Source organism: Leuresthes tenuis, unplaced genomic scaffold (assembly GCF_036924035.1).
Source record: "Leuresthes tenuis unplaced genomic scaffold, fLeuTen1.0.hap1 SCAF_6, whole genome shotgun sequence".
Lineage (NCBI taxonomy): Eukaryota > Metazoa > Chordata > Actinopteri > Atheriniformes > Atherinopsidae > Leuresthes > Leuresthes tenuis.
The window spans coordinates 5,759,486-5,783,121 of NW_027325360.1; the positions used below are offsets into that span (position 1 = coordinate 5,759,486).

A 23,636-nucleotide genomic window follows, 5' to 3' on the forward strand; every position below is an offset into this window, starting at 1 on the left:
ATTGAATTTCCAACATTCAGGCAGCAACAAAGGATGAGCAAAAGATTTTAGTCCTAAATGTTAAAACCGGTGAGAGGAAGAGCTGCTGAAGAAACTCTGCCATTACCAAATTAAAGCTTGGTGGAAACTGCACAGTATCTTCGCTTTTTCCACCAATTTCAATGGTTGTCATAGCAATGGAGACTTTTTAAATTATATATTTCTAATTTTACCTTGGCCCTTTATTATGACACACTTCTCTCCCATTCATCACACTAAGACAGAAACATGTTGTGCCTTCACAAAAACTTTTTGTCCTTCACAGCATCAAAAAGATGCTGACGGTGGATCCTGGTTGTAAACAGGCACATACACAGAACTACTGTATAAACCTCATAGGGATACTCACAACTTATTGAGACAAATATTAACATTTTCACACAGCCAGCAAAGATGAGACATTATCATTCTCAGCGTGTGTTTGAATGAACTGCACTATACTGCACAACAGACACGTCAACTCTTTACAAAAGCATTTCAGTTGCTGCCTCAATTCAGCTTTAAAGTCCATTATAATTACTCAACTCCTGAAGCAGCCAAGAGGAAGCCTTCACAATCCTTTTTAACATTTTTAACCATAAAATTAGTCAAACCTAACTTTGAGCAATGCAGTCTTTGAAATATTTTCAACATGAAATTCACACTAAATCTGATCCAAAACATTTTTATTTTAATTTTCATGCATGCGGTTATTTCCCCCCACTGATGCTAGAGCCAAAGTCAGTGGAGTGATGTGATCGTTGCCAGAAAAAAATAAAAAATATTTTCACTGAAAACCACACAGTCTTGTTTAAGGTGATGTTTTCTTCTGCTCTTACAGCTCCAGATGGTGCCTGTTCCTCCTCTGTCACCAGCAACACTACTGAGAAAACTCTTAGCTAAGGTAATTTAATGTGATCATAAAACAGTCTTGAATGGAAATATGCTTTTAATATGTTTTAATGCTTTCACTGGTACTGTGTGTTTTGGCTAAACACGTCAGGAAGGACAGCTGTAAACTAACTTGTGTGTAGACCTGGACACTAACAGCGTGTACTGACTTCTAAGGAGGTACTGCTGTTACTCTTGTACTGATCTTTATGTTTTAACATTACGTTATTGGCATGTTTCTATTAAAGATGTAGGTATCCAAGTACAATTATCTAATGATGTTAACATCATCGTGCATTACTACACAGCCTGGTCTAATGGAGAGGCGTTTCCACAGGGTGAGAGAAGGGCCACTGTGCTTAAACCAACACGTTTTTAATTAAAGCTCGTCTCATACTTTTCAAGAAGATCTCTGGAAATTGTTTCAACATGTTAGAAAGGGACACAATATGTCTCCTTTGAATTCACACAAACATTTAGCTGTGACTTTGGGACATTGTAAAGGAGCCTAAAAATATTATGGATCTTAGAGAACCCACTTATAAAGCGTGGCATACAGTATGTATGTGTATATATATATATATATATATATATATATAATGTTTGCATCTGTTTGTTATTTTCCTCACATTAACAATATGATTCATATTCAACAACATTAGCCTGATGGACTGTACAAAAGCATATTTACTGGCAGAAATAAACCTAAACAGAATAAAGTATCTGGACTTCTTTCAGGTAGATGGTCTCCAGAATTGTTACACCCTTGTATTAAAATACAACTCCTAGAACTGAAACTAATTTTCAGCAAACTTCTGCCCTCCAAACAAACCACTACTTTGGATTTCCCTGAATTCACACATCTTGAAAACCTTTGAAAGCCACAGATCAGTCTTGTTTTTTATCTTGTTAGCAGGAAAAGCGGATGATTGGATGACAGACCTAGTTGCTCCGGACTCAACTAAGAAAGAAATGGGCTGGCCAGAAACAGTAAGAATTAGCGGAGGAAAGTTTTTGCTTTTATCAGCATACTGTACACACGTAGTTTGAAAAGATTTTATTTTTTTCCTTTGTCCTTTGAACATGCTGCTCGAAAAACAAGCTCTCTACCACGAATAAAGCCCAGCCCTTTGCTTAAAGGCTGCAGAGGATAAAAAGAAAGAGGGGAGGAGGAGGCCTGGCAACAGAAACAACATATCAGTGAAGGACAATTGAGAAAGAAAAGAAATGTATGTGAGGAGAGACAGAGGGCAAAATGAGAAAAAAAAACAAAGGATTCAAAACGAAAGATTCAGTTTTAGACACCAGATTATGTCTATGATAACAGGAAAAGGTTTAACTTCTCTTTTAATTTAAAAGTGACAAATCAACTTGAAAGTCAAAACGTGCAGAAGGAAAAGATGCAAATTAACCGTGTTATGGATCATTTTCACAAAGCTCTCCAGATCATCTTTATGAGGAGTCCAACTATTAAAACATTCGAAGTAACCATTGCTCAGCTGTTTCTGCAGAACTGTCCAGTCAGCAATGTGAATAACATCTGTTAAACTTTAAACAGATGGATCATAATTCTGCCCAGCATTGTGAAGGCATACTCATTCCACACGCAGCCATAATGAATTACTTCCATCAACCAGCCAGCATAAAGATGTCCCTGATGCTAATCCACGGAAGGATGAAGATATTAAACCGAAATACCATAAAACTCCCCCCGCCTTTTTTAAACAAAGTTTATTTGCCCTTTGGTGCAAAAAAAATGAAGGAAAACTGAGTAATTTAGGTTTCTATTAGTCAGCATGTCAATGTTGTAGATGTCCATGAATTAAAAAATAAATAAATAAAGTTAAATTCTCAAAATTCCTCTTTTCTTGGTGGAAAACAGTCACATCACATCTAAGGGGCCAGACTTCTGTGTTGAACCTAACGAGGTATTTCTACTCATGTACTGTACTCAAATGTGTACCTTTGTCTTCATGCCATGTTTTACTTCTAACTATTCTTTAACATTTATGTAGAGCCATCATTAACGGTTACTGTACTGATTGATTTGTAAAAAATAAATTCATAAAGGATGAGCGAATGTGTCTTGATATCTGTTGCCACTTCCAAACATAAACGCTAATAAGCTCTGCAGTTCATGGTTATGTTACACCACTCAAACGACAACGGTATGGTGCAGGAATGAGTTCACCTTTATTACTCAAATGGAGGACTGACAAAAGAACATAAGACCGTCGATGCAGCACCAGGTGCTCACACTTTTCCTCCCACCGCAGCCGTGGGCTTCGTTCAACAACTCAACTAACAACTTTTCTTCTTTTACTACTTGGCTGACAGTCATTCACCACCGACTCTGCCTCCTGCTGGCAAGCGAGCTTAAACATACTCAAACAACAGAGTTTAAACAGTCTGTGTATTACTTAATGACATGTACAATATGTAGAATAATTATAACTATAAAAGAAAACAATATTTTCTACAGTTACATATGAAAACAAGTTACAGATTTCAAATTTGGTACCTTTTTCATTTATGATATGTTGTGCGACCGTTTGCCTTTCTTTGCAGTTAGGAGAATAACAGTGAATTGCAGGGGTCTTCTTTACAGCATACAATAGTTTCAACTGCTCGGTCACTGAAGGTGCAAATCAAGTCCAAACTATAACATTTCCACCACTGTGCTTGCACAGTTCTAGAATGAGTTTAACAATAGGAAATGTGCCAAATTTGACTGTTAAATTCGTTCGAGAACTCACTTTTCTCTGTATTTTTAAATTTTTTAATGTAAAAAAACGTGATTCTAAAACATCTCTTAATGTTATCATAAGGCATGTACATGCATACTTAAAACAAAAACCTTGTCCTTGTTTGTAACTAAAATTAAATCACTGAAGTGGAACCTTCAAAGTAGAAATTGCTTTTTTCAATTATTGTGAGATGTTAAGACACTGATGACCAGATCCTCTTTCCTAAGCCTCAGGCAGCTCTTTAAATAAGCATGATGATAATACATAATTCAGTAGTGAAGAAATGATCATTCTGTTGATGTTCAGGGTTTAAGTAAGTGTGGTTTCTATCCTTTCACTCACTAAAGTGGTTCCAGCCATTGTCACAAAATCTAGAACCCCTGACTTTAATTTATGGGCTTGAAAGTGTGATAAATACAGGGGTGTAATTACTTTTTCTACTTCACTGAGCCAATTTTCCCAATAAAACTGACTTACAGCAGTGATAACAAAAGCTAAATGAAATGTTATCTAGTTGAGCATATCATCTATATCAGATACAATCTCAAAGAATCAACATTTGCGATGCTGGGTAGTTCAACAAGTTGAGCACGCGCTCCATGACGAGGTTTTAAATCCTCGTCACAGCTGGCCCCGGTTCAGATCCTGAGCTCAGAGTATGTGGCTCAGAGTAACCAAAGTCCATTAAATGAACTGGGTTTTCCAACACTAGTTCCAACTTCGTTCCAACTGCTGACCAATAGGAGGCCGTTGCTGTGTCTGCTTCAATGTCTATGTCCAACAAGGTAAAGTCTCTCTGTTAAGGTTAAATAGTAGGCAGGATCCTGAATGAGACTGAAACGAGGAGGTAAATGAAAGTTAAGTGATTTTATTTACAAGGTAATAGAAACGTACATGATGACGGTTTCAGTTCTCTGTTCAGCGATGGTTCTCCTGTGGCTCTGTGAAGAAGAGGCGGGTTAGATGCTGTAGACTCACCAATCTAACAACTAAAGTTTTTTTTTTATTAAAGTATACATTTTGATGATCCACTGTGAGCTTCATGTACAATTAATTGAGTTAAAGCTGAACTTACTTATTTTTCCTATAATAAATATTAATTGAACCAGAAGAACAATCTTAGTTTGAACAGCAAAGTTGATAAACTTTCATACCAACAAAGGCTCTTTAAATATGACAGCTCAATCCTTGCCGTGTACATTTCTCCGTACTTGGCTACTCAGATAGTTATGCTTCAGGACTACACCTTCCCACCTGTGTGAGTTTTCAGGGGATAATTCAAACTACAGCTTTGAGTGAAACTTTTCCCACAGAAGTGGCAAGAACAATCCGCTGTGTGAGTTCACAGGTGAACAGACAAATGAGAATTACATCTGAAACTTTTACCACATATTTTACAAGCGTAGGGTCTCTCACCTGTATGAGTGTTTAAGTGGTTAGTAAATACTCTAATATTCTTCAACCTGTGCTGGTTTTCCCCTTAAAGCAATAAAGCCAAGCTGAGCACAGTCTGCAGTGCATCATTTCAGCCGGATCAAGTGTAACGTGGAATTGAAAAAGAGGCGTTATGTAACATTGATGAACATAATCTTTGTCAATGTTCTATAAAGGCAAACACTGGGGGTCACCATTTCATTTGCCCAGAACTTACTACGATGATCCTCTTGGACACATTTTTGTGATGATTTTAATATTCGGTTTGGCAGGGAGATTGAGATGAGGCCTGATGGATTGGCAATCCTGTAGAGGTTGTGGATTACAGAAGGTGCACGTGTGAGCGTGTGTGGGGGATAAGAACAAATCTGAACCAGTTTTTCATTTACAGCTGATGTTATGCAATGACCACCAGGCCCGACATTCTATAAGACCTACCAAACTGACTGAGGTGAACTGTGTTCTCTGCTGAGAACATTTCCAATTAACTCAGACATTGAAGTCACATTATTATGCAGTGTTATACATTTTATTCCGGTAATCTTCACAGTCACATTGTCCCAATTCAAGCATGAAGCATTTTGGGTTTTGTTTGCTTTTTTTTTATGTCAAATCATGAAACAAATTATTCTTTTTTTGTTTTTCAAGTGTTTATCTTGAAATCCACTGGAGGTGCTGGAAGCGTTCACACACGACTTCCTTCATTAACTACCCAAAAGCTGAAACACTTTAAAGGAGTTTCCTTAGGTTTTAATGAAAAAATGTGACATGCTTGGGTCAAAATACTAAAGAGATACAGCACTACTCAGCTCATAAAGCCCTTGCTTCACTGTTGGTCAGTTCTTTGGAACATATGGTTGCATGCACAGCTGAGTCGAGCTACGACTTGGACATTTCACTGGGCCACCGTCCTTGTTCCAGCGTGGGAGGAGAGCTGGACTGAATTATTGACTGAAGCATGCCGCTTATTTGGGAAAAAAATAGAGAGAAAAAAAAGTGTTTAGCAGTCTGACAAAAGAAACGGAAAAATGTGTGAATGACAGCAGCTTTATTGGGAGTTAAGCTGAAAAGATGCAAGTTGAAGCATGTGCACAGGGCCAAGGCCCATTTGAGTCTACTTGAGCATTTAAATGCAGGAACCAGGTGTGTTCTTCCAGCTTGGAGAAGCTTGGCTTTGTTGGTTGGACTAACATGTTTACTGGTCTGGGTTTGGTCTGACCAACAATCATTTTTTTGTCGTGTCTTTAACACATGCTTGGTGTTTTGTTCATCTATGTGCTACTTGAATTTGTAATGCTGGCTTCTGGTGCGGCGATGGTGCATTGAATAACACGTTTTCCAACTTCCCACTGAGGGAAAAAAATGAAAGAGCACAAATTAGAAGTCAAATTTTCAAGTGGTGACACAAAACAAACAAGATACTGGTAAAGTGTTATTAAGTCATTTCTTTAAGTTATGAGAACTATTTAAATGCTGATGAGACTCTTTTGTCAGCCGCAAAGCAATAGAACTAAGACTTATCTCATTTCTAATTTTCCTCCTCACCCTTCTGTCCTCCTACTTGTGACCCAGAAATCATTTTACAGCAAAATATTTTGAAGGATGTCAAACAGATAAAACAGTGAAGCTTTGCCAAAGTTTTTTTTGGCATCAGCAACATGCAGTTGTGTCACAGTCAGCTGAACGAAATGCAAAATTATGCTCTGAAGAAAGGGCGTATCATTTTATTCACTGCCTCTTAAGTCACCTCCTCTCCTCAACTCTTCTGCTTGCATCTCTGATGGGAGGGACTAAGAGAGCAGGAATCAAGTGCTCCTCAGTCACTGTGCCCCACCTTTGCTTTAGGTTGTCAGAAACAAGCCAAGCTCCCTACCTCTCATCCTTACCTCCTTTTTGACCGTAACCATCTTCCATGAATCAACATGTTTGACTAAATTCCAGGTGTCACCAGAACAGCTCGACAGCTGCAGCTCTCAGGCAATAATCACACAGGCGCGTTGCTTTAATGCCCAACATGCTTGGAATCATAGCGTCCACCAGTCACAACAGCAGATGCACAATTAGTCAGGCAATTTGATTGGTTGGCTCCTTGATTGTTGCTTGGAAAAGCTGAACTGTTCTCAACTTTCCACAACGAAGCAACAACAACCCAGAATTCAATTAGGCGTCGGTCAACTGTAGTCTTAAGGATGGTTATTTCACTACTATTTCAAACCTTTTTTCATTTGCACAGTCCTGTTGGGGTGAAGTTTTGCCCAGTTGTGTTGCGTATAAGCCATTTATTTCAAGGATATTTTCTAAATTAATATTTAAAAAAAAAAAAACTGAAATATCTACATTTCATCTGACACTATGCAGCTGTACGACTGATGGAAAGTTATTCTTCTTGTTTACATGCGTTACTTGCACAGCTGTGTTTTGTTGAGCAGGAGATGGAACCTGGAAGGATTTTAATTGATTGCAGTCTTTAAATAAAAGTGCTTGTGACATCATATGTGCAGGAATGGAGTTAAAACTCAACATTTAGCTTATAACATGTGAATCTCGGTGCATATCACCCAGCCTCACTTTTAGTTGGCTTTAAACATTTGCAGTTTGACAGAGCAGCTGCAGACAGATTAACCTTGATCAGCAAAAGGCTGATTATTTATGTATTCATCTTTTAATACACACACACACAACAGTGCAGCAGGTGGCCTTACATGTACCTAACTGCAAACTAAGCATGTCCAATCATCTGAAGCAGCTGCTTCCTGTTGGATCAGTCCTCCAGTGCAGTCTTAGAACTACAGCCTGAGATAGAAGTCATTATGTCAGTCAGGTTCACCACAGTCGCATCTAAACTCTCATGACCCCAACATTCATTTCAAAAAGACATTTCATACAGCCTCAAGATTGTTCTTTGTGGAAGGCAAGATACGTTTAACTAATTAGAGCACCTCTAACAAAAAAGACTAAAGTGAGAAAGTAAAGTCGAGTTTGGTCGTTCACCATTTCATCAGTCAGTTACAGACACAAGCACAGGGCATGTCTGTGCGTGAGTGGCCCACGGTTCGTGCCACACTGACCCAAATAGCACAGCTGACTCTCAGCCATTTCTTGCTTGATTCCGCTTTCTGGCAACGCAGGACGCAGCACTACTTAAGGAAGAAGCGCCACAGTGCCTACAATCACCCTGGAATTATTTCTGGATGGAACAAAAATTATATGAATCAAAGCAAACACTGGCGGGGCGACAAGTAAAAAGATGCAAACATGTAATGCAGTCTTATGACAGTGACAAAGCTTAAACTAATCATTTAGGACTAAAACAGTGAGGAAGCAAAACATGCGCGCTAATCTCCTCGCACGTGGCAACGGACCAACAGCCTGTATCCTAATGGCTACGAGAGAGGAGAAAAAAACAGTACAGGTTATAACTGTGAACACCAGATTAGGCAGTAAAAACCCCGCAGGTCTGAGTGACTTTTAAAGCATCCTCACCTCGTACAAAGGAGGGGGGGCCTTGTCTGGAAGTGTGCATCCCAGTAATTCAGCCAGGAACTTTGCCATATAGAGGTGAGAAGTGCGACGTAATCCTGAAAAGAAGAAGCTCTGTCAACAGGAGAGTCCTCTTTCTGTCCGCCTCGTGAACTTCTTTGCGGCGTTTGAGGACCCAGCGCGCATCCCTACCTTCTTCACCGACAGCGGCCAGAACAAGCGGAGATGTGCCGCTGGATAACAGGAGCAAAATTCCGCTCGGTACAGCGCAGGTTTGTGGGTTCGTAGCCTTCGGCTGTCGCATCCAGGATAGTCTGCTGTTGAGTTGTGGCACCATCAGCAGCAGCTGTGTGGAGGGCGGCAGGTGGGGCCCAGCAAAGGAGAAGTGGGCGGGCCGACGGGAAGTCAGGTGGTTTTCAGCGACCTTTGTACCCCCCAATTCACAGATGGAATAGAGAGTGACGCTACTCACGTTTTATTGGTATATAGTGACCAAATAAAAACAGATTTTAAAGAAGTGTTACAATTATTAATTTCCCTCGAAGTTTAAAGAAAGCTTAGACCCATAAAGTAGAAGAACTGTACATAAAAACAACTGTCAGTTGCCAACACACTCCTGTATACACCAAGTATATATATTCTTTATTTCTTTCACAGAAAAAAACAACCCGACTATGACAACAAATCAAACTCTACAAAAATGTCACTAACATGAATAAAATGGTCTATGATTATACATTTGAAACAATACAATATAATAGATTTAGTCTTATAAAAGGGGGGTAATTATAGTCATGTTGCATAAAAAGACTAATGATAGCCATTTGTCACCATGGGCAGACATGAGCTTTTGTGTCATTCTTTGTTGCAAGGTAGCTGAAGAAGCCTCCGACTCCATTGTGTAGAGTGTGTGCAGTGTTCTGCATTGTGTTTACTACAATCAACTTTGGGGACTTCAGAGTAGTCAACAGCACAAAGTAAACCTTTATCAGTTTGTTGAGTTTCTTTGAGTCACTTTCTTTGATGCTGCTGCCCCAGCAGATGCCTGCAAAGCACTCCACCACACTTACAGAAGATATGCAGCATCTTGCAAACATTGAAGGACTTAAGCAGCCCCATGAATAAGAGCCTTCTCTGTTCCTTCTTTAGTTCAGCTTCAGTGTTGCATTTTCAGTTCAATCTGTTGTCGAGATGAACACTGAGCTATCTATAGTCTTCCATCACTACAGCCTCTCTTCTTCTAAACTGTGTTCATTTCCTTACTGGTTCTCCTAAAATCAATAAAGTCATCTCCTTTCGCTTGTTCACATTCAAGATGGGACAACTGTTCCCACACAGCTCCACAAAACAGTTGACCTTAGGAAAAATTCAGTCAAATCTTGAAAATTTGTTCACATACAACTTGTAGGCTCCTCCGCCTCCCTCTCTGCTGTGCTTCAGCTCTGTCCCCAGAGCCCCTCCCTGCAGTCGAAGCTATCCAAAATAACTCTCCATTTGGCAGTGATGAGAGATTCCTCTTGCAGCTTAGACTGGCTATTTTTCACCTGGGCACTGTACATTCTCTCAAATAACAATACAGATACTGGGAGGAACCAAATAAATGCCTGTTTCATGTATCGAGCATGTATTGAGCTAAATTTATGTTCGACATTCTCAACCTTACGAAGGCCAACATGCACCTGTTGTTTTGCTGTCATGCACCTGCTGTGGTGTTGTTTCTGCCAATCATGCATCAAGTAACGTTAAAAAAAATAAACAGGAAGAGAAAATAAGCAAGCATGTCTGTCTACAGGCATCTTTACACTAAGTCAAATCCAAAGAAAATATAATGAATGGAAATGTTACAAAGGTATAAAATGCTGCTTAGAGGTAAAACAGATTGAAACTGTGCAGTTATTCCTATGTATGAATTACGTACTTCCTCTACAACTACAAGAAATACATCTTGTGCTATTCCTGTTGTTGTCATTGGTGAAACCTACTGTTCAGGATTAAGATTTAGTTCAATGTGCCTAATAACAATAATGATAATAATAATAAACAGTTATGGTGCTGTTTTGATGTCACAATTAGCTTGTGCAAAGACCAGTGAGCCAACCATAGGGTGCAGAGACAGTTGCAGCAAATATGTGAAAAAGTTATTTTAAGTTCCGCTTTAATGATACCCAAGTTTTCTCACCCACTAACAATATTTTCTGATCTTTTTAACATTATATAATGTCATTTTGGATGCTACCACTTTCTATACATCTATACGTGATTTTTGTGCATTTTAAGGTCTTTTCGTGTCATTCTTAAATAAAAAATAAAACACACTTTTTAAAATACACAGTTGTACTTCACTGCAGTTTTCCATCAGACTTAAAAATGTGTCTATCATTTTTAATGCCAGCAGGCCATCCATCATGGGTAATGAGCAAATTAAACTGTCACTAGTGGTTTTAGGGCTGTGTAGCAGAATATTAACTGAATATTCATGGAGTCACAGGAATCCAAACAGGATCCTCCAGAAAGGAGGAGCATCTGGAGGGCTGTTGGCATTCACTTTGCATCTTGTTTGGTTATTTTCCATAATTTGACTATTATCATGTGAGAAGGTGATGCATATATTTGTCTCATGTTGTTAAATTAGTTTTCATTAAAAAAAAACTGGCAGTTCATTTACAGATTTTGTTTGGTCCCTGGGTCAGGATGCCACAGGAGGTGGAAGATGTTTGGGTTCTTTAAATGTAGAAATATTCTTTATGGAACCAATATTAACAGCCTCTGGGATTCTTGCACAGATTTTTCCAAAAACATGTAAGTCATTTAGTTAAACACGAGGGGGGGATGCTGTAAGTTACATTGCTTATTATTATTTCGCGTCATAAGTGCCTGAAGTGGACCTTAAATGTTTTTTTTTTCTTTTTCTGTTTTTTTCTATTTTGCAGTTAGTAGTTTTGTTGAAAACACACGATTGCCTCTACAATAAAGTGCAACATATTAGACTTAGTTAGAGTAGAGAAGACTGTATGCAACATAACCCCACAGGAACACTTACATTTCAGCTGGTGGTGCAGAAAGTGTATAAATATGTTTAACTCCCACTTTAACAGGAGCATGCACAGAGGGATATAAAGGAAATAAAACACCCTCATGATACCTGCTATTCATGATTAGTTTTAGATTTTGTCCAGCTGGCTAACAAAAAGACAGTTACTGACAGTGTATCTGGTACTTCTGTAGTCTTTAAATCCAACCAAACCAGGAATCATCACCCACAACAGACCTTACTGATCTTACTGTTGTAATTGGGTATTTGGAACATCACTTTCAGTTAAACTTGGATTTATTCTTAGAAAATATGTTGATTTTACTTTAAAATCGCCAAAAGCAAGTAGAATTTTAATGCAGCAGGCACCTGTTGTTAATATGCCACCAGACTTTGTGTATGTCCTTATTCTGTCAATCTTTCCTGCTTTTTTCTCTCCCCAGCCCCCACTTGTCTCTCATGTCTCATATCTGCTCTGCAGCATGAGATTCCTATGTGTTTTGTGTGGAAGTGAGAAAAGTCAAAGGCCGGGCTGCATGAGGTCAAACTTGGTGAACATTTGCACACAACTGTGTTTGAATTTGTGTTCAGTCTTGTGTGAAGTCTGATTTATGTGACATGTACTTCATGCTGTTGTAACAAACAACATCCGAATTGTGAAACGAGAGTATCAAAATTACAGTTTAATTGATTCTTTGTTTTTTTAAATCACTTTCTTGTACTTTGTTCCTACAAAGAAATTTACCCCCAAAACACATAGAGCAGCATAATATAAAGTCTAATATCAGAAAGTAGCAGCAGGAAGAAACTTCTTTTCAATTTAAGCACCAAACACATGGAGATTGTGTATGTGTTTAGGTTGATCTTGCATCCCTGTCACCATTTTGTTTTTTTTAAACATGTAATTTACATTCATTTTGGTTATTTCGTGTCTCTTTGTGGCCGTTATGAAATATTTCTTGGATAGCAGCCTTCTCAACCTGTTCAATAAATGCTGATGATACATTGTTTTCTCCTCCTCTGTGGTACACTGTATCATACAAAGGACACAACTTAGTGTTTTCTTCTTGAAACACTGGTTTCTAGTTGCCAAAGTTTAATACAATCTCCTTTGAAAAATGACACTTGACATGATTAACTAAAACTCTTTTTGATAAATGACTTATTTAACAATGCCAAAATTGCTGAAGCTGTGTAAGTGTGAAAACTAAGTCCAGTCGCACTGTTTCCTTTGGAATTGATGACATACGTAGCTGTTAGGCGCTGCCAATCAAATGCATTTTATCCACTGATCATCAACTGATCATCATCAAGTGTGAGCACCTCTATAAAAGCAGAAGTTTGCCTGTTTGTTTGCTGCTCTGGAGCTTTCAGGTGTTTCTTAACACAATGCAAAGGAAAGGTGAGTTTGAAAAGCTATTGAATCGTGGGGTGTAGCTAGTTTGCCCCACACTCTTTATGCTTTTTGGCTTAGTTTTTGTCAAATAAATCATGAAACGGTATAATGGGTAAGGTTATATATTAGTTTTAAAACCTGGTAAGAATAAGATTTTTTATGATGTCCTGAAATCTAAAATATTAGAACTGAGAGAGAGAGTACTTTTTTTTTTAGTATAATTAATGGAACTGTATTATACTGTACATACTTTCCCGAACTAGCATTTGCACAAACTGTAGTTTGCTACTGATAACTATAAAACAGGTGGGTGCACTCCAGTGCTCATTCATCTGCCGGCACAGCTGCTGGGTTTTTGATGAATTGTAGAGCTGGGCACGCAGCATGTTTGTTTTTTAGTGTGCACTCGCTTTTCTCATCATGACCCTTTTTAGGTTTAATGAGATTCTGCTCTACTTGTACTGTGTGTGTAATGGTTTTAGCTATGCCAGCGTTGGTAAGACAAATCACAACACAATTGCAGCAAAAAAATGTAACTGAAATTGACGATGATTGAGCTTTTTGTCTCACTCTCTGCATCATGTAGCTGTTTCCGTATCCACAATCGTGAAGCTAGTTATAAAGCTGTGATTGGCCTTCATTTGGCTGGAGAGAATTCATTTCACCCATTTAAGCACCAAATGACACTAGATAACATTAGTGCATAGATTATCCACTCCAAACATCATGTACATATTGTGGTTAAAAGGTTTCACTGTCAGTGCAATGTAAATCTCATCAGTAGCTACAAAGGAACATAAAAACATTTCAATTAGGGACGTAAAGGCTGTGAGAACAAAGGCACTCCTCTCCTCTTCCTCTTTCTGTTCATCCAAAAAACAATAAAAGTTGGAATCAGAAATGAAAAAAGATAGGAATCAAATCTTATAAGATACTGGGTGACACAATGACAAGTGACATTTTGATATTTCATTTAAAAATTGTCTTGAATTTGATGGCAACAACATGTCTCAAAAGTTTGCAAGTGGGAAAAGAAGGCTGGAAATGTAAGTGATACTAAAAGGAAACAGTTGGAGGGACAGGCTGCCACTAATTAGGTCACTTGGCAACAGATCAGTAACATATCTGGGTATAGAGTACCTTTAATAGGCAGAGTCTCTCATAAGATTGACAGAAATTTAGCAATCTGCTTAAAAACTGCTTCCACAAACTGTGGCGCAATGAATGCCCTTTTATTATTATAGTGATAAGGCATGGCTGTCATCTAATACAGCTGTGGTGGAGTGGTGTGTCTGTATAAAAACAAAATGACTGAGAGGGACCATCTGGCACTCAGTTAAAAACCTGCATCTCTGGTGTTATGTGGATGCATTAGAGCCTATGGAACTGACAACATATACACATGAACAGGCACCATCAGTGCTAAATGATATATATATATATATACAGGTTTTAGAGCAATATATACTCCCATCCGGATTATGTATTTTCCAGGGAAAGCCTTGTAGCCAGCAAGACAATTATAAACTGCATATTACATTTAAAAGCATGGCTTCACAGTAGAAGTAAATTCAAGATGGGCTAATAATTTTCATGAAATAATAAAATGTTTGTTATGTTCTGCTGTGATTAAAATATTGGTTAATGAGATTTGCAAATCCTTGCATTCTGTTTTTTATCTACATTTTTCAACAGCATCCCAACTTTTTTGGAACTGGTTTGTACTTGGAGGGTTCCTACCCTGCAACACTCAAGGAAATGTTTTATGGCTAATAGATGGATTCCAGAGGTTGATTATTAATGTGACGTAGGTTTAAATGGAAGAGGCTGTCGCTATGACTGAATCACATCACAGTATACAAGCACATGCCTAACCTCCCACGACCTGGCGTTCAGACACATGGACGTCACATTTTAGTGTCCCCATATGTGGACCAAAGTTTTCAAAAAGAGCTTCATGTTCAAAGATAATCTGGTTATTATATTTACTGGTTCCTCCGATGAGAACATATCAACATGAGGCAAACAAAAATTATGACCACAGCTTAGAAAATGAGTGTCAGGGTGTAAAATAATTTCTTAAATAGAAATCCTATGTAGGTCGATCAAACACATACCAAATCCCACACCACTGTCACATCCACACACCCTAACACACTGACACTGTATTTGCTCTCTCATACAAACCTCCCTCTGTTCACTGCAGCAGCTGCCTAATGTTGCATCAAAGACCCAGCCGCTCACAGCAAAGCCTCAGATGGAGAGTTTTTTCTTTTTATTACATTCTGCATCTCTGATGGAACTTCACAGCATCGGTGCAACGTGCCAGGCTGCCACTCCATAACCAAACCCATAAAGTATTTCACAGCTCCACAGAGTAAGACACGGAAAGACAGAGGGACGGAAATAATAGGGGGAGACTGAAGAGAGGGGAGCAGCCACCGTGACCATCTGCACTGCAGCAGCAGACGGGGTGATTTATCTATCAGTTGGCCGGGGCAGCTAAGTTTCACCATTAGCAAATGAGCCCTAATTCACCCAGACAGCAGAAAACACATTTCCTCAAGTCTCGTCATTTTTTACTCTGAGCCTAAAGCCAAGTGTCAGAGCTACTGTCTGAAGCTGCGTTCACAGATGCAGCTCAGATCAACACAGACGTTTGAGAGACAACTTCCCGCTGTGGCCTTTCTTGGCTGTCAGGTGACAGCATCACGGGAGCAGAATCTGTATAGCAAGGCAGCCAAGAACAGCCATGACTGGACTTATTCACTTTAATTGGTGTTTTCTTGAGATGATGGGTTGATTATTTTGCTGCATAAAGATAGTAAATCTTATTTTCTCATGATGAAGGCGTTATGATATGATATTCAAGAAAATTAGCCTTGCTTTCTGACTTAAATGGGATGGATTTGGGTCTGGGTCTGAGATGAGAAGGTTTTTGTGATATGCTGACGTAAACTTTAAATTTTTTTAAGAAGTTGGAGGGGTGGGGGCATGGGGGCGATATGTTTTGCTAAATCAGGTTCAGTGACAGTGGTTACTCATGAAACTTTGGTTCTCTGAATAGGTATGCAGACTTTGAACCTCCACCATGAGCCGTATGTCTGTGGTAGTGCTGCATTTTAGCCTCACACTTCACAAAATTAATCTAGCTCTACATGTCCTCATTGTTCCCCTGCAATTTACACAGAGAGCCTAACTTCCTCAAATTCTGCCTCCCTGGGAATATGTAATACCAAAAATAAGGCTGAACAGTTAGCTAGCGGGATGCTAGTCCAAGGTAAATGTATTATAGTAGGTTTGTTTATAACATTTAAGTGTCAGAGGTTGGGTCATCTTTTGCTTATCTTATGTTCTAAATCTCACTGTAAAGAGACATGTGATCTCTCTCTAAAAGTCCTTAACAGAACATTAATATAAAAAATGTTTACCTGCCCAACTCCTCAGCAGTTAGTTGTGGACACAGTTCCATCAACATTAACTTCCTTCCAAATGCATTTTAGGAACTGAGACATCTTGTATAATTTTGTGCTGCACTTCATTTCTGAGTCATTGACAGAAAGACAGACGACATGAAAATGTGACAAGATGAAAACTGAATTTTTCATGTTAAAAAATGTAGTGCTGTGTAAATATTTTGGCTTGTACCTAACTGGCTATGAATTAAACATCTTTCGTTTCCTCTTTGCAAAGTTTCTTGAGGTGACCTCTGGCCCTATATTACTTGAACTGATAAAAAGTTTGTAATATTTTGTTTTCAGAAAACATTTGCATTTCAAGTTGAAGTGAGTTTCTCTTGAAAAACATTTTCTGTTTGCGGTCATATCTTTGAAGATTAAACACAATAATATGCAGACAAGCTTGACGAATTTCAGAATCTCAAAACCCATTTGTGATTTATGTTAACACAATAATCATAAATGCAAATTAATTCAATTTACAAGTGGAAAACCACAATTTAAAGAGCTTTTTACCACAGCAAACCAGCTGTTAAAAGCATGTGATGTACTCATAAATCTATAAAATTGTTGTACATGTCAGAGTGCTGAAATGAAGCCCTGCCAGCACTTCTTTTTTTCATCTGACATGGTTTTTCCTGTTTGTTAGAAAACTAAGAAGCTGATCAAGACCTTCTCATGTTCTTGTCAGAACTGACATATTTCTGACATCAAACGCAGCCAAGCTGACAAACACTAACACAACCACAAACATGTACACAGTTCCACTTTCAATTAAATCTGCACCAAGGGGAGCTTGAGTCTTTGTCAGAAATTCCCCTCCCAAGGTAGTTTCCACCATGTTAATAAGATACAGGCAATTTTTTGGGTAATGGTGTGAATTTTAATTGATTCCATGCATTGGCTGAAACCAGACGGGTTCCTCATCTCAACTCCGTTCGTGACAGAGGGACACATGTGCACACAAACATACAGCAAAATATGTCTTAGCAGACCTTTGCAGAAGTGGTTGGATGCAAGAGGACTGTTATTACACCTTATGTGCACATAGAGGCATAAGTTTAGACGTTACATCTATCACTATACAAATCTGATGTGAGATTTATGCTTTCAGTTCTCTCATACCAAAAAGTGAATGTCAAAAAAAATTAAATGAATCATTCTTTCATGTCATTTTTCAACAGTTTGAGAACTGAGGAGAGCGACTTCTGTAATTTGAGAGCTAGATGTTTAATCACTCTTACGTGATGTTATATTTATACTGCCCAACAGAAACAGAAAGTTTGACGCCTTCATTGTCTTTATTTTGGTTTGATAAGCACTTTCATTACAGGGTCAGGGTCTTGGAAAAGAAAGGTTGGTCCAGAACTTTGAAATAGTGTTGCCTTAACGGTGACTTCACAGATATGAAACTTAACATACCATCATGATTTTTTCTTCTTTTTTTTATATATCTGTGCCCTGATGACAAATGATGGTCTGTCTCCTCTGAGACTCCAAAAGGAACTTCATGTTTTGATTCATCAGACCACAGCAAAGCGTTAAGCTTTACTGTAGAATTATTGGGTTTTGTTAAGATGTTCTGATTTTCTGCTTTTTTAGTGTTTGTGCTTTTAGCTTTAATTTGTAGATGTAGTGATGACTTGTGTTTAACTGACAATGATTTCCAGAAGTGTTGTTGAGCCCTTGTAGTGATTTAGTGAAAAAGCATCCATCCATCTGTCCATTTTCTATACCTGCTTATTCCAATTTAGGGTCGCAAGCCTAATGCGATCCCAGCTGCCACTGGGTGAGAGGCAAGGTACACACTGGACAGCAATTAACTAAATTAACCATTTAACCTAACAAGCATGTTTTTGGACGGTGGGAGTTTTTAATAATTAAAATAATTTTAAGAGTGAATATGGTGCCATGTTATTTTGCTTTGTTCATTGTATATTTATAATATTGTTCATAAATAAATAAGTAGAAATGTAACTTGAGGACACTGTAAATACAAATTTTATCAGCCATTGGCACAGCAACACCAAGGAAAGTATTCAGATATTCCCCCCTGAGCTGTAAAACATTCAACATAGTTGCTGCTATAAAAAGTAAATATCCTTCCAAATTACGTTTCAGCAGGGATCTTTGCAACCTACCAAAGACTTCTTACATTAACGTCTGGCCAGATATGGGATTTCCTGATATTCATAATTTGCAAGCTGAGAAAATTCACAAACCAAAGCCTGATTACTATTCAAGTTATAGTTTGGATGTTGGCTTGGCCTCAAAGGAGATCTGCTAGCTAACCTAAAGTGGTGAAGGCCCCTAATCACAACTCTGGTTTTACATGGACAGGCTCATAGTAACAATTTTTATTTTATTGAAACTTTCACAATGAAAACTGAAAGCATGAATGAGATTATTGTGCAGAATCCACTATGCAGCCCATGTTTTACGTGAGCATAGCAGTTTTTGGGGGGAACACTTTTTTTTGCCAATTAATCGTGGTCTCCAGTAAACTTTCTTCCATTTAAGTCTTCAATTTACAGCACAATTTGTAAGAAATTTTTAAGAAATAGTTTTCAATTTTTCAGAAATCAATGTTTGTGCTTTTTTTTGTTAAATGATGGGATATAATCAATCTTATATATGTACACTGCATATGAAGCTTTTACTCAATTTTCAAAAATCCCTGGTGTTATAATTAAGGAATAATGATATGACCGGATGAAAGTATTTTTGCAGGGAAGCAGAACTTTTGATTTACATTGAAATTATTTAAGTAAACATTCCTGTATTGTTCTGTAGTTTTCTGCACTCTAACTCGCATCACCTCTCACAAATTTCAGAGTTTGTTAATAATCGCTCAGTCTCCAGTGGACGGCTGGTACAATCTGTCCATTCTTTCATCACTTTTATCTCTGTGCTACTCATTTTGTCAGTTCCACTTTGAACGCAGACAGCTAATTAACTCTGGCAGATATTAAAAGCTCTACCTCGCAGTCTAATCATAATATTCTGGTTGATAATAAATCAGCCGGCAGCTTTGGCAGTAAATTCCTACAGCCTGTCCTACAGACCAGCTACACTGGTCTGTGTTCTAGCAGCATTGGTGAAGAAGGACTCATCCAACATCTCAGACTTGAAAACTAGGTTTTTATAATGTGGTGAATTTTATAAAAGAAGTCAGTGAACACACTTTTAAACACATTTAAACCCAGCCATAATCATTTCCTAAACCTGACCAAATACTTTTGATATTTTTGGCTCCCATCAGGATAGAAATGTAATGTCACAAGATAGGTGATAACTTAATGCAACCTTGAACTGGTATGGATTAACCCTCCCATCTAAGGAAACCGGTGGGCCCAAACGATGCCAGAAAAATACCATACGTAGCCTTTTGGAGCACCAAGATTTTCTCCGTTAGGGGTCAAAAGTTGAGATTTTTCCTTTTATTTGTTACACATCTGTATCATAACCCAAACATGGGATGTAGGTCTATCCTCTTACAGTCAGCATGCTGTCTCTTGCACTTCCAAGTCTGTCATAGCCTCTCTGTAATGTTAAACCCTTTCCCTGATGCTCTTTAATGATAACATCCGCTCTGCTGATCCTGTCTTGCCCTACTGTTGCTGCCCTGTCCGCAGCCTGTTCATTGGCTGGCCTTCCCCATCCAGCTGATCACATCTCATCTGTCAGAGGAGAATGCAAGGCAAAAAAACCTTTACATACATCACAGACACAGAATCTAATTCACACATACACGGGTAAAAATATTGTGACAAAAGATAAAGAAGAAAAGGAAACATGCTGTTCTTTCCATGAATAATCAACTTGTGCTCAGTAGACCTTTTCTGTAACTGCTGAAACAACATTTTATATAAATTGAGAACTCAAAGTTTTATCCTCTTCAATATCAACTTAGTGATTATAAGCCTCAAGCAACTGTAACGCTTTGTTTGATTGTGTAGTATAGAGTTAGTGTTACATTGGTGAGGAAGCTACAACTAATACAAAGGAGAAAATTTGACAAAAACGCAACATTTTAAAGCATGACAACATCTGAAAGCAACTAGCTCAACAAACCACCACAAGAAAGATTACAAATCTGGCATATATAGTCAGAAAACATCTAGTCCAAGTAGAGGTAAAGGTAATGTTGCTTCCACACTAGGTTGCTAATTGCTGCTCTTTGTACCAAATATGTGAAGTGCATTGGGGATGCGTTGCATTTTCACAGCCTTTGAAGAGCAACAAGACTTGATCTGAGCTGATGAAACGATGGCTTTGAATGTCACAGAAGCACCACTAATGGCTTTATAGTCGCAGTAATTACTAATGATAGAAGCGAGCGTGTGTGTGTGACCTTGTGTGTGGATTATGCAGGTCAGTCTACCTTTTGCTCTCAAGCGACTATGAGATGACATATATGAATGAGTCCATCAGTGACCATATGAATGTTAATTTTATCCTCTTGTGGCAGTCGTAAGGTATGGTCCAATAGTTTATTTTGCTTACGAAGGTTCCTAACTGTGTGAAATGACCAGTAAGTATCGAAGTGCTTTCTTGCTTTATTTATGATCTCTTAGCACAGGGAAATAAAAGCAGAGTGCGATGATTTGCAAATTTCATGAGCCGATATTTAATTTACAACAGATTATAGAAGACATGACAATTTATAGACACATTTTTTGGTAGATTGCTGAATCTCTGTCCATCTTTACTTCTGAGAGACTCTTCCTTTCTAAGGAGCTCTTTTTATACTCAATCCAGCTGTTTCTTTTTAATACCATTTACTTCTCTGGGATTTTATTGCTCCCATCCCAACTTTTTGAGACAGACTGCTGCCATCAAACTCAAGATGAGCATATTTTTTTTCATGAAGCAGTAAAATGTATCCATTTAAACGTTTCTTCTTTGTTGTATTGTGAGTAAAATGTTGGTTTATGAGATTTGTAAAGGATTACATTTAGTTTATATTCACATTTTATACCACGTACCAACTGTTTTGGGTTGTAGATTATATATCATGGATATAAATTGTATAGCTTCCATAAAACAAAGCAATAAGAAGACATTAAGCAAAGTATTCAATGCCCTGTTTAGTTAAAACTAGAGATTTCACTCCTTCAGATCCACATCACAGCTTAGTTTAGGTGGTCAGCATGATTGTATTTTCCTTGGTCTTTACATATTTCTCCCACCATGTGTCCTTAAACTCATGAAGTTTCAACAAGGTCAAGAAATAGTGCTTAAGAAAAAAACTGTGTGGTCGTTGGTTTGCGGTTCATGCTGATCTGACTCGACCCACACTGAAGCAGAATCGACTGCATTTCTGAGCACAGATCATAAAAGTTTCTCTCGCATTGAGGGATTGTCACTTTACAGTTTTTCCTGGGTTTTCTCTTGTTCTTTTGTTTGTGTTCTGTATTATACCCTCGATAAAGAATGTCTTTCAGAAAAGAAGGAAAACTACAGAACAATTTCAAACTATTCCAGAATGCGTAAACTACCTTTACGGTTTACAAACACTTTTTGAAACTGAGGGAGTTTTTTGACAGAAGATATTTCTCAAGAAGAAAAAAACATACTTACCTACATACAATCATCATTGATCAGATAAACTAACTCGATAAAGATGTATGCACTACTCCTCTCCCTTTCACTCATTCATCATACAAAAACAATCTAATCTGCCCTACACAAAGATGGTCTCATTAAGATCAAATTAATTGTTCACTTTTAGTCAGTGGAGCTTTTTTAACCAGCCAAAAAGATGGAAGGGAATATGTAGCCTTTCATTCTCCATTTGACCGAACTGTGGAGCAGCCAATGGCTGGGCTGTGTCACATCAAAGAGCCCTGGGTAATTGGGTTTGAAGTGAAGGCTCATTACCTCATCTATTCCTTTCTGATCAACAAAAAACCCATGCAGGCCTCCTGGTTAATTTCCAAATACAGACTGTGGGTTCACATGAGCAAAAGAGAGAAGAAATTAGCATATTAGACTGAGATAACTGAAAAATACAAAGGCCCCCAGTATGTTTTAAAACTGATTCTAAGATCTAGCTTTTTACCTTTAAACACTAATGGCCTTTCACCTTCTTATTCATCTTACCTTTTATTAAAATATGAGCTTCTGTTTAGATTGAGATCGTCTGGTCTGTTCTGGAGACCAGTTTAATTCCAGAGGTCAAAGCCCCATAAACTAGTGCTATATAAATAAAGTTTATTAATCTTTATTATTTAACACTCTTGCTTAAATGAATATTCAGACACAATACATCGACGCAGCGTGAGCGTCATAGGAAAGGGAGGGAGAGGCTCAGTTGACTGTCATAACGGTATATCAGCGTATTCATTATTTCCAGCTGTCTCCTGTAAAAGCCAGCAAAACTGCCTGGTGAAAAATCAGGTAGGTGATAATGGCGATCAACAGTGCTCTATTGCTCTAAGTCTTGTAGATGCAGAGACAGCTGTAATTCTCTGTGCAAGTGTGTTGCCAGATCTGTTATGGTGCCACATTTCAGCTTCACTCTCCACCAAATGTATTGTTCCTCATTGTTCCTCTGCAGTTTAAGTCGACGGTACAAGTTCAGCAAATTCTGGCATCCAGGTCAGATGCATTTGCATGATGAAGGCAAAAGAGGCAGCAGACTAATTGTAGTTTGTCTGAGTCAATTAATGAATGAATAAATCTCAAAACCTTTTATCATGGATGTATTGTCACCACTGGTAGGACTCATCATCCTGGCGGCCATGTTCCCGTCACGTCTGTCTGCCAGATGTGACTTCTTCACAAGATTCTATCAACAGACAACATGCTTGGTGCATCTGTGCTGATTTTTTCTGGGCAGATGAACCCAAGTCTGTCCTCCATCCTCCAATGATTTGGTGAATCAACCCTTTGAATTTAGATGTCAACGGAATACAGAAACACAAACTAATACGCACACATATGGTGCCTGCAAAAAGAATCAAGATCTGAGATATAGCCAAAAAAAAGACAATTGTGACTGCATACAATTGTGTGAATGTAAAGTAGGATGATGAGTGTTCTTGACAAGCTCATGTGCTGCTGAGATCCAACCTAATATATGAGATGTGCCTGCTCTTCCGTGAGGCTGAATGCAGGTCAGTGTGATGAGCTCAATCTCCAGCAAGCTCTGATCAAAAAGCCTTTCTCATCTCGAC

At 38.3% G+C, this 23,636-nt stretch overlaps 2 protein-coding genes across 2 annotated transcripts in view; one reads left to right on the plus strand and one right to left on the minus strand.

Annotated features, from left to right (window-relative positions):
* The window catches only part of rasgef1ba (RasGEF domain family, member 1Ba), a 109,345-nt gene extending 100,537 nt beyond the window's left edge, over nucleotides 1-8,808 (minus strand). Inside the window, exon 1 of the mRNA XM_072387301.1 lies at nucleotides 8,574-8,808. Within this exon, the coding sequence (XP_072243402.1) occupies nucleotides 8,574-8,642 (69 nt within the window). The 5' untranslated portion in view covers nucleotides 8,643-8,808. The remainder of the gene's footprint in view (nucleotides 1-8,573) is intronic.
* bmp3 (bone morphogenetic protein 3) overlaps nucleotides 1-23,636 on the plus strand; it is a 458,962-nt gene that overhangs the window by 146,374 nt on the left and 288,952 nt on the right. The window lies entirely within an intron of this gene.